Below are 17,003 nucleotides of genomic sequence, written 5' to 3' on the forward strand. Positions count from 1 at the left end.
CTGGATCAAAAGGTGGTGTTAAAGGAAGAAGGCTAAGCAAAATAATGGCCTAGACAGCAGTTCTAGGAGATAATGAGGTCACTATTTATTACTCCATCCTAGCCAAATTTGATTTTATTTTTTTTCTCCCAAAGTTTGAACTTAGATCAGTAGTGTTAATCCATTGCAAGACTCCACACTAAAAGTGACAGAAATGGGGCAAGTTTAATTCAGCATTACACAGTAAGTATCAGTGAAAGTTACCAAATTTGTAAGGGAAAAAATACGGGCTCTAAGCAGGCCAGTATAATGCAAATCCAAAAATGGATTTAAATGGGCTACATAGAATGTGCCAAAGATCATCAAGAAGTTAAGAGTTAGTCACCTTTATTGCCTTTATTTTTTTACTGTTAGCTTTGCTTTTTTTTCCTTGATAAATGCATGCTTTTGTTTTGAAGATGCTCATTCTTCTTTACAGGGTGTTTATTCTACTGCCAGTGTATTAATCAAAATGTTTGCATGTGCCATGCCCAGTCATATCGGTCACATAGTGACAGAAACAGAGTGGTTTAATGGTATGATTTCCTTCAGAGAACAATGAAAGAAAGCAGGAAAGCTTACCTGTGACTAGGTTTACTAAAGGGAAATAGATGTTTACAGCACAAGTTGCCCATAATCATCATACCTGTTAGGGAAATAAATAAAACACCTAAAACATCCTGCTCCTTTCTGTCATTTGGGCTTAGCTGGCCTCAGCTGTTAGACTTACTTTAATATATCACAGCAACTGTCTCTGTTTCCATGAATCACGGGGGAAAAAAAGGAGAGTAACTCCAGGGGGACCTTGTTCTGGCCTGAGGGCACTAGTTTTAGCACCGTAATCCTGTTGGTTTTCCTGATTATAATGTCTGATAACCATGTATCCTGAGTCAGTATCACTTGGAGCAGGATTATTCCAGGAAACTGACAGGTCAGTCATGATTAGGATGTCAAAACTCCTTGTGTTCTAATTATGGATATATTTTATTTACAGAACTCAATAAAGTGCGTGCCATCTGTGAGCCCCAAGTGCCTGCCCCACACTTCTCTTGTTAATCTGATTTTGATGGGATACATGAGTATTGAGGAGAAACAAACAAAGCCAGTTGGGGAATCCAGTTTGGTACCCTTCCTTACAATAGGGAAAGTTGAAAATTCCAGCCCCTTTCTAAATGTTTTGAAGTTATTTTATGGTTGTGACAGCACATCACTGCTTTTAAAAGTAGAAAAGGAAAGCACTTACATGGACATATACAAAAAAGATTGTTTCTGCATTATTATTTATTTGCAAGACTAATCAGTCTTAGTCTTCATTATTCAATAATGCATGGATCTCTTAATTTTTTAATTATAAGGCTTCTTAAGGTTGAATTTCTTCCTAAACCCCACAATGAAGATAACTGGATAATGCTGGTGCTTGATCACCAATCACATGGATACAGTGGTATTTTTCCTTTCCTACAGAATCCTGTGTGGTGCTAAGCAAATAAGAAATAATTTAAGAAATATTTTAAATTCATGTTTGAGCAGCTTTCCAAAACTGTTCTTGCAGTAGTGAATTGCATGAATTTGAAACAAAGTCTCTGGAAAAAATCTAATTAAGTCTGTACATTTCTGTCCTAGCACTGATTTTCTGTGTAGATTGTCTGTCATTTAACATGGGAATAAGTCTTCAAGGTATTCAAGGCTATTGAGGTATTGTTAAAGCCATTTTAGCCAGCAGTTTTTGTGAAACATCTTCTACCCTCTATAAAGTTTGCTATTGCACAACAGATTAATAATTTAGTGGAAGGGGAGAAATAGTACAATTATTTTTACCTTGGTTTAGGAAACTGAAAGATACAAAATACTTGCATTGAGTCAGTATATTGGACGTACTGCACAATACATGAGCACCCTACTAATGAAACTGCATTAAGGATGGTAACATTAAGCAATGTCAAGCTACTGCCAGCTCGTTCAGATATGATCCTTAATAAAACTCATTAACTCGGTGCCTGGTGTTGCAGTCTTTAATCCTATGAAGAGAGCATTCACAGCCTATGCTTTTCAGGAAGAGTGATGAAGAATGCTGCAGTGAGGCTTCCCTGAGGCATTAGGAAAGGTATTCCCTCCAAGGTCTCTTTGACAACTCGTGCTCTATCAAATACCAACAAGCTTAACGGAAAGCACAGAAAGTATTGTCTTTTACATTCAGTAGCCCTTGTGAAGAAGCAGTGAGGTCAGAATAGCTGTTGTGAACTATTTGTTTTCCAGTCTCTTTAAGTGCTTGCATTTAGCAGCTGCCATTAGAGGTTATGTTCTTCAGATAGTTGCAAAAGTGGTGTTCTTAAAAAAAACCCATCATAATGTCTGTCTTTGGGTAGGGGGAGCTAGATGGGATGCCACAGTAACTGATGGTCCAGTTAAATTTGAAACTGAAGCATGTGGAGAGTCAGGAATTTTCCAGCTAGACTGACAAATCAGCCTGCTATCTGGGAACTTCTCTTGAAATTTCCTGGTAAAAACTCTGAGATAGACACATTTTACATTTTACTGCTTTTAGAGACTGGAAAAAATATTGGACATGGGCATCAAAGTAGGGTATAAAATCAATTATATTAGTTTACAAGCTAAGTGAGTCATCAGACCAGTCACTGCCCAGCTCAGGAGGCACTTTCCTTATTGCCTTGTCCTGGTAGTGCTTTTGCACAACTTCAGGTTTCCAGTCACTGAAAACAATTCCCTTATCTAGAACACTGCTTACAATCAGTAAGTTCACTAATGGGATGGGTATTTTCAGAAAAAGTCACAAGACAAAATCAAGGTGCTGCTCTCTCAAAATGCAAGGTGTGGTTATCTCTGCACAACTTGTCTGTAACAGAATAGTAGGTAAGACTTCAAATGAGGGAAAAACAGGTCAAGGTTTTGTTCTTCAGGAATTTCAGATTAGCAGGCTTCACTTCTGCAGACTGCATCCTACTAACATCTGGATGATGGTGCCTATGTTGAAGACATACCACTGTCTAAACACTTAAAAGACTGGACTAAAAAGGAAGGTCAAATGTAGACAACTGTACTAGTTTTGGCTGGGGTAGAGTTGATTTCCTTCACAATGGCTGGTATGGGGCTGTGTTTTGGATTTGTGCTGAACACAGGGTTGATAATATGGAGATGTTTTTGTTATTGCTGAGCAGTGCTTGCGCAGAGCCGAGGCCTTTTTTGCTTTCCATGCTGCCACACCGGTGAGAAAGTTGGGAGTTCATGGGAGGTTGGAAGGAGACACAGCCAGGACAGGTGATCCCAAACTGACCAAAGGGATATTCCAGACCGTATGACATCATGCTCAGTATAAAAAGTGGGGAGGAAGAAGAAGGAAGGGGGGAGATGTTTGGAATGATGGCGTTTGTCTTCCCAAGTGACTGTTAGGTGCGATGGGGCCCTGCTTTCCTGGAGATGGCTCAACACCTGCCTGCCCATGGGAAGCAGTGAATTACTTCCTTGTTTTGCTTTGCTTGTGTGTAGGACTTTTTCTTTCCCTATTAAACTGTCTTTATCTGAACTCATGAGTTTTCTGGCTTTTACCCTTCTGATTCTCTTCCTGATCCTGCTGGTGGGGGAGGGAGTGAGTGGCTGTATGGGGCTTGGTGGGTGGCTGGGGTTTGACCACAATAACAACTTCACAGGTTGCTCCCAATTTTAGACCTGCACAGCCTCAGTCTAGATCCAACTCAGTGTAAAACACCAAGTCCTCCTTGAAGAGGTGATTGGAGACTATGTCTTCACTGCCAGCACAAGTGAATCAGTCACCTTTGTACACACAGCAGAGTCTGCAGATGCAGGTCTTCTCTTTGCCCTCCTTCTAGATTGAGTTTTGAGTACTCTGGGGATAGAAAGCACAGCCCTTATGCAAAAGGATCTACAGAAAACAGCTTCAAAATATTTTAAGAGAGATGAACTTTCCTGTTTCTCCACAGTATGACTTTTTATAAAAGCAGTCACTTCATATCCTATTGTGCTGGGGGAAAAAAACAAATCCCGAAGCAAGGTTTACTTTCACAGGGTGCATAGTTCTGCCTGGTGGTCTGAAGAACACCACCCTTGCCAGTGAGAGCCTGCTGGGGCCTGCTGGTGAGACACACAGCTGTGGAACTCCACATCCCCAGGACACACATGTTGGAGCCAAGGTATCTCTGACACTTGGGTGCCTATGGCTGCCACTGAACTCAGGCCTCCAGAACAACAAACTTGAGAGGAATCCAGGCTATGAAATCCCACCTCAAGTATCCACAGCTGAAGTAATCCTGTGGAAGAGCATTTATTTTGCTTTACTTGCTTCTTTTTGTGTCAGGCATTTTTAGGATGTAGAAGTAGTTACAAGACCTGCTAGGGAAAAAAACAGCTGAGCTGATGTTTTTCACATTTTCAGAACAATTCGAGAGGGCACTGGCAACTACCACCTGACCACAAACAGGAAAAACTGAGGTGCAGACCCAGCGGAGGGGATGGAGTGTGTCTCCGGGTCGGTGGGGGGCCGGGAGCCCGAGGCAGGAGGCCGAAGGTGAGGTGCATCTTCACCGGCTGCGTGAAGAGCCGCGAGAGCTAGCAAGGGGCAGGAACACGGAGCAGCGCTTCCCGAGGGCTCCTCGACGCCGGCTTCAGGCACGACGACCGCCTGACGGGAGACGGCAGCGGCGGGACCGGGGAAGGGGAGGGGGCACGGAGTCGGGGCCGGGGCGGTGACTCAGCGCCGCCCGCAGCGCATAAAAGGCGGGCGGCGGGCAGAGGGTCTGGGCTGGACGCCGCGGTCGCGGGAGAGGGGGCGGGTGTTGGGTCTGCTGGGAACGCGCCCGCGGGACGGGGACGGCGCGATGGGGGCGGCCAGGCTGCGACTGCTGTGCGCCGCGGTGGCACTGGTGTGCGCGGCACCGCCGGGGCGTCCCGGCGCCGCGCTGCCCGCGGGCGAGGGGGACGCGTACGGGGTGAAACTGTGCGGCCGGGAGTTCATCCGCGCCGTCATCTTCACCTGCGGCGGGTCCCGCTGGAAGCGGCTCTCCCTGCTGGCGGTGGATCCGGCGCCCGCGGCCGGTGAGTGTCCTGAGAGCGGGGCCGAGGGCGAGCGGACGGGCGGCGGCGGCTGTCGGGGCGCTTCGCCCGCTCCCGAGCCAGGGCCTGTGAGAAGACACGGGCAGGATGGGAGGGAGCGGGGAAGGGCGAGCGCCCCAGGTGCCGCTCGCTCTTCCCGCCCTGAGCCGCGGAGCGTCCCCGTCCCTGTCCCGCTTTTCTTCTCGTTCCTGGTCGGCATTTTCCGTGAATTCTGGAGGGACACCCTCGTGATTCAGAGAGGAAGGCACGGGAGGTGCCGAGGGGTTATTAGCCGGGATAACCCGCAAAGTTTTTGGTCAGTTCGGATACCGCGCTGTTGCTCAGGGCTGCTGGCGGCCAAGGCGCTTGTACTTTAAAATCCCACAAAATCACACATTTCCCCTCTCTTGGCCATGCAGGGAGGGCTGATGCGCCCTGGGGAGCGGTGGGGAATGCCCCTCGCTACGGCTTTGCTCCTTCCCAAAGCTCAGTAAATCCTCGGCTGCGGGGGGAGCCCAGCTCGGATCTCCCTCCCTGCCAGGAGCTCTGACGCCGTGGTCCCCGGCAGAGCTCCCGCGGGACGTGCGGGACCACCATGGATGTGGAATCGCGCGGGATTTTATCACTCGCTTATGCTGCTCTACACCAAAGAGTTGGCACGTTGGAGGATGGGCGGGACTCTCTGGTGCTTCTGGTTATGATTTAGACTGCAAGAACTGCTTTAGGGGTCTGTGGTGAAACACTTAATGGGTAAAATGTTCCTTAGAGTTTTGCTGTCGCATATCCGATGCCTAGTATGTTAAGAAAGTGTTAGCAGATCTCTTTTGGGCTGTGTTTGCAAACTACAGTAGCAGTAAGGTAACAGTAATTTTAAGTGGTGACTCTCGTTTATGTCGATATTTTGAATTGTGAAACTACTATTTAATAAGGATAAAAGTTGGTATTAAGGCTAAAATGTGCAATGGAAGAGTTTTTTTTTTTTTAATTAAACACACCGTTAATGAAATAACCTAAGACCTCAGGCAGGTAATGAAGCTAGTATTCTGATTTCCTGGGTGTTGAGTAAAAGATAAAAGTTACCTTTGTAATTATAACAAATTATTTGTCTACAGCCTCTGTGAGGATTATGTGCTTTCCCAGCAAACTTTGTTTTCCTTTTATTAACTGCAGGTTCTGAGAACAGCAGTCACAGAGGAGCTCCCACTGTGCTGCATGATTTCTAACTAAAGTTTTTCCCATCCCAAAAGACTACTGAATAGCAGTCACTGTCTAATTAGTAAAGTAACTACAGCCGCTTTTATTTTTGTACATACTCAGGCAGCTGTTCTATCTGAAAGTGAGCTACTATATACTAATTACCCATATTAAAGTGAATATAACATTCACTGGATCGTCTCGTTTTCTTTCAGCTTTCTGAAACAACAAAAAAAAACATATTAGCAGTATTAAGACCACAAAAAAAAAAGACTTACTTTGGATTCTTTTTAAATTAAGGATTGAATAAACCACTTTCCTTCACATTAGCTGTAGTAAGCAATGCCACTTCCCTTGGAGAATTAAAATAAAGAGAAACAGTATGAGGTGAAAGGACGTAGAGCTAGATTTTTGAGAACACAGTGAGATGAAGCACATCATAAGTAAATTCTGCAAGCCTCTGCTATGCCTTGAAAAGAAATGAGTGAAAACCATCAGCTAAAAATAGCTATAGAAAAATGCAATCTGTAAGAAGCAGTTTACATATGATTTTTGCTTATTTAGTCCTTCCTAGGTTTGTTCTTCACACAATGCTAGTTTGTGTGGTTATGCACAGGGGAGGAGTGGTCTAATGTAATTCATGTGCCACACGACATAGCTCTGTGATATTTCTGGATACGTGTCTTTACAACAAAATTTTGTTTCTGTGGAAAAATTGAGGTTTCTCTGTCAGTAACACTGCAGTTGTGATAGGATGCCTTTACTTTAGTCACAGTTGTAGCTGTGTACTCTCTTTGTCCAACAGGCAGTACAGACTTTAAAACATAGATTGCACTAAAAGTAAGCTACAAGTAAGGCATAGTGTGGAGACTCTGAAGTGCCTGATAATAGTACTTCACTTGATACTAACTGAATAGGTTTTATTGCTGTTTCTTAGGATTGTATGCTCTTTTAATGCTCCGACAGTGTGAACTTAAAAATGTCTTCTCTTTAAACAGGTGCTGCGCAAACAGCAAGTAACAAACTACTTGGAAGCTTCAACCTGCAATCAGTTTTAGATCCTGAAGTGGAACAGCTGCAGAGAAGCAGCCCAGTTCTTGGATGGGAGACATTTAAGGACTTGTATAGTTTAAATTACTTTAATGAATATGTACCTGTGGCAGACAACTTCAAAGAACTTGTTCGCCAGGTAGAGGAAGGTGATCAAAAGGACAGGGGAGGAACAGGAAATGCAAATCCCATGGAATCAAGCAGTTATCTTTGGGCCAGGCTTCCGAGAAGAAAACGGGAGTCTCTGGGTTTGGCAGGAATGTGTTGCAAATGGGGCTGTACAAAAGCTGAAATCAGTACTATATGTAGAGTTTAAAATTCTCTCTGCACTTATGCATGCAATCAATGTTTGTTGCAGTGCTGTTTGATTGAATACTGTATGGAGGAAGAAAACTCTCACTGTATTTTATCTTGTCTGTATGTGCCAGTCAATATTGCTGGTTTTCTTTAAAAAAAAAACACAACAAAAAAACCCACAAATGTAATTGCAATGACTTTGTTTTGCTGCAGTAACTTCTAATCTATATTTTTACTAAGTCTTTTCATTTTAATGTTGAGCCTTAACACTTATATTACAGATGTATTATATCTTTGTAACACTTTAGGAAGAATTTCAGTATTTCATTAAAATGTAATTATACTAAGTGTTATGGAATTACTCTTCGACTGTCAACAGGACAAACATAGAATGGCTTGTGTTGGAAGGGACCTTAGAGACCATTCTAGTTCCACCCCTCTGCCATAGACAGGATCACCTTCCACTAGATCAGGTTGCTCAATGCCCCATCCAAACTGGCCTTAAACACTACCAGGCATGAGGCACCGACAACTTCTCTGGGCAACCTGTTCCACCATCTCACTACCCCCGCAGGGAAGAATTTCTAACCTAAATTTCTCCTCTTTCCATTTGAACTTATTACTGCTACTTGTGTCACTAAGTTTCTAATGAAGAGTCCCTCTTCAGCTTCCTTGTAACACTCAACAAAATTCTTGAAAGGGGGTCCATGTTACAAAGCTCTACAGAAAGAATATTTTGCCAGTCGAAACTCCACTTGACACTGACTCATCTTGCCGGTTTGACCCCACTTTTTACATTTCCTTGTAATTGCTGAATTGTTTTTGTGCATTATTGTCTTTCTAGAAACTTTACCCTAGCATGACATTTAAAATATAGATATTTCTTCATATTCATGAATGGAGTTAAATAGTTAGAGTACTAACACTTCTGTTATTCGTTGTTTACTTCCCCATTTTTCCCTACTACTGCTGAGTGAGAGTGTGGGATGTGTATCAAGCAACTTACTGTACGGATATTCAGACCTATTTCTGTGTGTTCTTACGGTATGCTGGTCTACACTAATTCAGATTTAAGTTGCAAATTGTTACTGTGTTTATAGATGGCTAATTTCATCTTTGTAGTTCCTAGTCCTTTTACCTTCCTGTCTGTTTTTCTCAGCTGTATCAAGTAGCATTCTAGCTATATTGTTCAAGACATGAGGGTTGTTTTTTTTCTGACCTCTATAATGCCCATGGTAACTTATCTTTGTAGCAGGAGTTGACTCAGAGTACGCTTCATGGCTTAAACTGTGGAGTTGTTACCTTTGGCTTTGTTCTTCAAATTGTCTTTTGACAAGTATTCCTTGATCAGACTACTGCTTCCTGCAATTATCACATCACTTCTTTATTCCTTTTCCTAAGATGATATTGTTACTGCAGCAATTAGGCATCTATCAATCTTTTTATTTTTTTAAAGACATCAAATTTATTCAGTAGAAAGAGGGCAGAATGGATATTCACTATGAAGGCTGTTATCTTCCAGATGAAAAGCACCATCTCTTCTGTCATTGTAACAACAATATTTATGAAGAGATGAGTTTTCTTCTTAAACATCATTGTTGCATCTACTCTAAGATGCTTTTTGCACTCTGAGTGGAAAAACTGTGTAAAATTCTGCTATAGTTTTGGGAGGTTTTTTTTCAACAAGTTAGCTAAACTTCTATAGGTTGAGTTCCACCAACTTCACCTCACAAATAGTTTTGGTTTTGGAGACTCCTAGTTTATATTAGGATTTCCTAGAAGAATACGGGAGAAGTTTGAGGGGAAGTATTCCTTAGTTTTGAGCAGGATCAAGGGCTTTTGGAGGTAAGATTTCTTAGTAGTAAGGTGGAAAATAAGAGTTACGTAGAAACCCTAAGAAAAGGAACAATGTGAAAATGCCATGCTTGATGAAACTGAAAATTAGCCTGTATGCATTGTTTGTTTTGCTAGAAAACCATCTCCCAAGCTTTTAAAAAGGAATACTGGGAAAGGTGAATATGGTGATAGCAGGCTTGAGTGAAACAAAGATGTAGTTTAAACCATAAATTTGTAAGCTTAAGTCTTGAATGGAGCAATCTGAAGTTTAACTTGCTGGGTTACGTTTCCAGTGGAAATCAATGTTTGAGAGGAACTGTTTCAGGCTGAAATGGGATTATAAATAGAAAAATCAGCCGTTATCTAAAATAAACAGGCTTTTTTCAGAGGTATGAGTCAACCCAGAGAAATGGCGAAATTTGTGTTTTCATTTGATTTTTTAATAGGCATCACAGTCTGTAACAGCTTTAGCAGGTCAGCCATGGCACAGGCAGAGGGCATAGATAGAAATTAAGTCTATTTCAGAGTAAGGAAGTATTTATGTATTGTAGTGTGCAAAGGTTTTCTTTCTTTTAAAGCAAATCGAGTGTTCAAAGACTGAAGATCTTTTGTGACACTAGGCTGTATTTTATAGTGGTTTCTTTGCAATATAACCAAAGGTGACAATTACATGTCACTTGTTTGCAATAGGTCTAAAGGGGGCCATCTGCTTACTGCTCACATAACTCAGTGTCCAAAGATACTTTTTTAAGACCAGAAGCAAGCTTTTCATGTAAAATGAGGTGTCTGACTAATAGGTAGAGGAAGCAAACATGCTTTGAAGCAGATAGCTAAAAACGTAAAATAATGACTGAGTTGGGTGTTGATGCACGTAGCAGACCACAAGGACACTGTCTCGGCTGAAAGCTCCTTGGGGAGTGCTGCCACATGTATCTAGCAGCATAAATGTGAGCACAGCAGTTCAAGGCAGCACACTGTGCTTACCATCACAACTCTTCAGAAACATACACTTTTTTACAAGGCAGAAGTTGAGGTTTTTCACCCATTTCTTTCACAGAGAAATTAGGTATTGAGAAAAGTATTGTTTGAGCAACTTGCTGCTTACAGAGATTGCTTAGAGTCCTGTTGTTGTAGTCTTAATGCACAGGAAGTGCCCAATTTTTGGGTAATTTAATAAGATATGTGAGCCGTCTTCTGAGCAGTATTTTGAATTCCTGAGTAAAAAATGGTATACCAGCACATTTCCATGTTAGCAGTGCCATTTGTGTGTTCATGAGTGTATTCTGGGTGGTTTGGGGAATTTTTTTCACTATGGGGTATTTGTAGTGTGTTATTTGTGGGTGTATGTGTAGTGTGATTCAGGTCTGACTTTAAGCTCCTTGAACAATGCCCAAAGGCATGGGAATAATTCACAGCAGTACATAACAACAGGTTTTCCATCTCTGCTTCCTGCTACTGCCTTCTTTTAAACCTCATGGAACTTTCATGTAAAGCATTATGCAATGTGTTGATTGTGGTATAGTTAGAGCCAAGGACCTCAAATGGTGATGATGTGTAACTTTGACCATAGATAGAACACTAAATGTGCCTCAGAGAACTGTCTAGCAAATCCCAGAGACCTGAAAGATACATCTCCCTCCTAAACTCTGGTCCTATTTGGTCCATTCTTTACTTTGCCAGTTGTTTAAACCAGAGAGTATAACATCTAAATTCCTGAGTTATTGTGGCATGTGCTTTTCTTTTCTTTTTTTTTTTACCTTCACTGACAGGCAGGAAAAAAATGTCTTTATTTCTACCTTCTGACAAAGCTGGAGACAGACCTAGTATTAGCACTCTGAGATTTAAGAAGATTTTCTGAGCATACTGTCTTTCCTCCTCAGCAGGCAGCAGAATCTCAATAGATTTCCTACTCAGCAGAGCAGAACCTGGATAAACTTGTATCACATCTGCTGCCCTGCAATCACTCACACATGTCAGCAAGTAGCTGAAAGAGGGTCCTTTCCTCATTTGTGCCACACTGCCATTCTGTCATTGCACAGCTTTTATGTATCTTGGGAACAAACACCTGAAATGTTGGCTTCTTTCCCTGGATTTTAGTTCCAACAGACTTATTTGATTGTTAGACTGCTTTGTGCCACCTGCTTTGTGGTCAGGTCTTGATATTAGATAGTTCACTGTAACAGTATGCTTGTCCGGTCCTCTTTCTTGCCTGCAAACTCTAGAGAACCAGCACTAATGTGAAGGAAAGTAAATTCTCTAGTCTGTGCATCAGCCTCTTTTTCTTCACCTAAGCTCCCTACTACTTACATTTTTCCTCGAAGTTTCCTATACTTGATTTGCATTGCTAAATGTTCCTCAGCTGCAGCCTACTTTCTTATTTTAACCTTAGAGTGTGTAAAGCCAGAGGTTTCTCCATGATTTTTAAAGAGCGCATCATTCTTAACGCAGCTGAGTGAGGTAGTGTATCTCTCGTGTACAGAACCTCAGATGACAGCAAAAACCTGGCTGTCAACCTTTGAGCTTTGAAAAATTCTGGATACCACCCTTCAAAGTAGGCCAGCCAAACAGCCTCCAGACAACTATGCTGCTTTGTCTTTTCTGGGTAACCTTCTGTGGATTGTAATGTTTGACCTGAGATGCTGCAGCTCCTTTCAGTTTCCATGAGATCTCAGCCGGCAAGTGATGCATCCCTTCTGGCACTGAGGAGTGCCTCATCAGGAGCTACTTTGTCCAACAAGAGGAAAGGAGAGTGCAGCAAGATCACACTTCCTGCCTCTGAGCCAGAACAGGGTCACCGTGATTTCAGCTCTCCTAATATCATTCCTCAGTGGCTTATTTATTGAAATTGCTACACACATGTGACAGCAATTTGGTGTAGTTTGCCTCTGACCATATGCTTCTGGCACTGCAGACGTCATTGAGTTCAGCAGCAACTAGTCTTGACCAAATGCCACTGTTGAAATACTTCTCTGTCTATATAGCTTTGCCTCTTTTTGTCCCTGTGCCGAGAGATGAAATCTGAGGTGTTTCCCATGCAGCAGCACAGTGCAATGATACACTTTTCCTCCTGCTCGTTTTTCATTTGAGATCGTAGCACTGGGCTGAGGGCTCCCATGCAGTGCCATGCTGCCCACAGCAGTCTAGTGCCCTCTGTGCAGAACTTCTGAGAGGCAGAGACTTCAGTAGGCAGGTCAAAATTCCTGTCCTGCTCATATGTGGTAGGTGTTGGCCCTGGAGCGACTCAGTAACATTAGTAAGTGGCTGGTGTGTTCTATGATGACAACTAGGACACCTTCCTGGCTTAAGGGATGTTAAGATTCATCCCATGGATCCTTCCAGCCCTGAACAATCTGGGCCAACTTACTTGAATAGCAGTGTAACTTTTCAGAACCTCCTAAGGTTTGTAGCAGTATTGCTGCACTTCCATTGCTGAGCAGAGTTGGGTTCTTTCCACACCTTGTCAGACTTCCTACATTTCCAACATTCATCCTAAGTCTGTCAGCACTAGTTCTTTGGGCTTTCTTTCACCCTCATTGAGTGCTGCATGGTGTGTGTGTGTGTGTGTGTGTATGTGTGTGTGTGTGTGTTCAAATTAGATGGCTCAAAATCTGAATGGGCTATGAAAGAAGGCCTGGTCTTCTGTATTGTTCCAGTTGTCCAGCAACCAGTCAGACCTTATTTGCCAGATGTGAGTGTAATTTAGCTTAACTTTTAACCTTTGTTTATTTTTTGCAGGCTTATCCACCTAATGAAAGAGAAGCATTCTCAGCTTTGCTTTTGGAAACTTAGATGGTTTCCAGCCCAACACTGCAGTGTGTAGGTACAGCTTCCTGCCTGTTCCCTCAGCTGCTTGTCTGCATTGACTCTTCGAGCTGCGGAGTGCAGATATCTTCAAAGAGATACACTCAGAGAGCACTTTTTATTCATTGTAACCTCATCTTTCAGTGTCTACATGTCCTCTTTCTCAGGATTTTTAGACTACACTGCAATTCCTGGCATTTATATGTGGAAGCACACTTCCAAGTTCTTGCTGTGCCCTTCAGACTCTTCTCTTGGTAGACCCTTAGTTATTACAGCTGTGTCAATCCACTCTTAAGTACACGCAAGCTTTTTCTCTTATTGTGGCTCCAAGCTTGTCCAAAATTTCACTCAGGCAACAGCAGCCATCTCAAAATTCGTCAGTCAGCTAAGTTTGAGTTTGCAGAGTTCTAGGCCACACAGAAGGGCCATATTGGAAGTTAAAATCATTATTGATCAGGAAACAGCCTGTTAAAAAATAGGTTCTAGAGATGATCGGAGCTATGCACCTATTCTAAACTCAAGCCTCAGAAAATCACAGTGACTTGGACTCAAAAAAAAAAAAAAGCACCCGTCCTGCTCATGGTATAATTTTTTTTCATGGCAGTGTGTGTCTGTCACTGGTGTGCATTCCTAACTTGGCTTAACTATTGCCTCTTTCAGCCTTGCAGCATTGAGGTGTTGAGGAACACATTCAGCGCAGGTAGCTTGGTGTGTGGCTGCAGAGCGAGGTGCAGATTGAGCTCTGGATTGTGGCAGCCAAGACAAGAGGCCATGAACTGGTGCCGAACTTTTGTCTAATAAAGGGCGTGGGGGCTTGTGGCACCAGCCAGGTCACTGGACACTCAGAGACAGCAGAAGCCAAAGAGGAGGACTGAGACCTTCTAGTGCACTGACTGTCATGGTATAAAAGCCCAGGGATTCCTGTGTTCAGGGTTCTTCCTTGGAGGCACCAGCTCGGGCTTTGACTGTGTTACTGATAAGAAAACCTGGTCTGACTGAGTGGGTGTGTTGGGAGTGAGGCAGGACACCCATCAGCTCACTGGAGCTGCCCACTGTAAAGGGGCTTTGGTCCCAGCAGTGAAAGTCTTGGGTGGTGAGACTGTGACTGCCAGAGTGGCTCCTGAATGGTCAGACACAATAATCTCTTAAGTTTTACCTTTGAGTCTAAATTTAACCACAAGCTTAGACTGTGGCTAAACTAAATCAGTTGACCTGAATGGGTAATTGGAGGATCCAGAAATAACCCCATGACACAGCCTTCTGCTATCAACAAAGAGGTCATCAAGGAGCAAGGCTCTTCAGTGGGGAAGATGAGATACAATGGTGATGAAGCGAAACACCAGAGGCTCAGTTGGCAGACAAAAAAGAAGCCTCTAGCCCATGAGGAGAGCCTGGCAGCAGGGCTAGGATCCAGGAAATCTGTGCTGCCTCCAGCCTTGAGGAATTTTCAGGCCCTGTCTGGGTAATGCCTCAAGGAGCCTGGTAGGACCATACAACTGATCCTGCTGTGGGCAGGGTGTAGGACAGGAGCCTTACTGAGGTCCTGCCAACCTGCATTCCCCTGAGATTTCCCCTGCAGGAGTGCAGATCAGGATACAAACCATGGAGCCACATAGAAAACAAGAATTTATATAAAGACTTATATGTGGAAGGAAGTATTTTCCTGATGTGGTAAGCTGACACATCATAGTTAACTATATGTAAGTATTTATATGCTGTTGTTCATTATATATGAGCAGATAACTACCTTATTTATATCTACACACACTGTAATTAGTTTATTACATAGTAATGCAAGAGGACAGGAAAGAGGAATGGCTCAATGTCTTAAATCATATTCAAAATCATGCCCTAGTTGGCATGATAGAGATTTGGTAGGATAGTTCACACAGGCAAGTACAATCTGTTCAGGAAAGATAGCTAAGACTGAAAGGCTATTTTAAGGATGTTTATTCTTATTATTTAGTCCAGAAGGGCTTTTGGAATCTAGAGTGACTAAGCATTTCTCAGTAAAAGCAATATTGCTGTCACGTAGGGGATTATGGTAGGCTGTAAATAAAGTTGTTAATGGAGATGAGACTTTCTCTGCATGATCAAAGGACTTACCAAAAGCATAAAAACTTCACACTAATAGGAAATTTCAATTACCATTTTGATGAGAAAGTGATACAGAAGGACACAGACTACCCAGAAAGTTCTGGAAAGGTGTTGAAGCACTCTGCATAACATGGAAAAAACACCTGGAAGGTAATGTATTATTTAATTACAGCCACTACAAAAGATATGGCTGAGAATGTGAACACAGAGGACATAAGAAAAAAAAAAGACCAACATATAGTCATAAGTTTTAGAAAATAAAGGAGTATTAAAACATATAAGGATATACGTGCAAAAGCTGCTGTACACAGACTAGATATTAAGTTTGATTTACCTTTTTAATTGACAGATCAGTGTTTTTGAGAAGCCAGTTCTAGTAGAGACCTGGCTGAGAGTTTTAATAACATAGCTAGAAAAGTCTATTGATCTGATTAGAGCTCAAACATCTGTAGCTCAGGCAACACACCAGCATCGACATTTAACAGCTGCTTTTTTCAACTGCTCCTGATGTAATTGTTCACGTTAGTTGCTTCATTGTTCACGTTAGTTGAACTCAATAATACAATTATGAGCGTGAACTGGAGTTCTGGCTGGGGGGAAATTACTGCAATTTTAAGTGAATTGCAATACCCTTGAGCTAGGTACTCAGATAAATTTAACTAATTTAAAGAATTGATTGGTTAATATTAAATTTTCTAATGAAGTTTTCTAAAAATGATGTAAAAATTATTACATATACATAAAGACTAAGGTTAAAAGTAGTGTCTAGGTTCAGTAAAAGAGTAGACAATATTATAGTGGCAGAGCAAAATCATTAATAGCTATTACATTTGTAGGATTTTTTTTTCATCTTAAGAAATCTATAATATGATTGCAGCTGTATTATAGAGGGAATAAAACAAGATATTAATTTTCTTCCATCGTGCACCATTAAATCACACACCACCCAGGTAAAACTGATTGTACATACCTAAAATATTTCTATAGATCACATACTTTGAACTCAAACAGGACTTTTTTGCTATCCTTGTTTAGGTAGTCTGATTTATGGTACTTCTGATACAACTCTGCAATAGTATCCTTTTTTTTCTCATGGGATATTTAATCCAGCTTTTGGTTCTCCCCACCTTTCCAGTTCTTCTGAGAGTCTTTTAAAGGTGGTAGGTATATTTATTGAAGTCATCTGACACAATTACATTCTTATCATATATTATTAAAAAGAAACAAGTTGAGATCTCTTGTCTGTATAATCAGGTGCACTAGTTCAAGACTCAAGATTGTCTGAAAATTTTAAATATTCCATTCTGTCATTTGTTATGCAAGCAGAGTACATTTGACATCTTCCTCTTTGTTCAATCATGTAATTTGAAGATCTCAAAATACAGGCATAGAAAGCAAATTTGGATTAAAAAAGTGTTTTGGAGAGATCCAAAAGTTTTGCCTAGGTGCCTAAGGGAGAGGTACTTAAAAAAGACAGAGTTCCCATTCTAAACTTAAAATCCTTAAAACTCGTTCTTAGTTGAATCTTAATTTTAAGGCCATCTTGATTTCATAGAAATTCCTATTTCTCAGTGCCTATGCACTCCTGTGGCTTTTGTTGTTGCCCCAAAGCACTGGTTGGACTTGATTATCTTAAAGGTCTCTTC

General features: G+C 41.9%; 1 protein-coding gene across 1 annotated transcript; it reads left to right on the top strand.

Moving 5' to 3' along the window:
- The first annotated feature begins 4,800 nt into the window (after positions 1–4,800).
- On the top strand, positions 4,801–8,431 carry LOC127471401 (relaxin-3-like). Its single transcript, XM_051788264.1, has 2 exons — positions 4,801–5,085; positions 7,275–8,431. The coding sequence occupies exons 1-2, from the start codon at positions 4,869–4,871 to the stop codon at positions 7,640–7,642; spliced, it is 585 nt and encodes a 194-aa protein (XP_051644224.1). The 5' UTR covers positions 4,801–4,868; the 3' UTR covers positions 7,643–8,431.
- Positions 8,432–17,003: the final 8,572 nt, after the last annotated feature.

This window comes from Manacus candei, unplaced genomic scaffold (genome assembly GCF_025592945.1).
Source record: "Manacus candei isolate 608988 ecotype Guabito, Panama unplaced genomic scaffold, ASM2559294v1 h1tg000024l, whole genome shotgun sequence".
In the NCBI taxonomy this organism is placed as follows: domain Eukaryota; kingdom Metazoa; phylum Chordata; class Aves; order Passeriformes; family Pipridae; genus Manacus; species Manacus candei.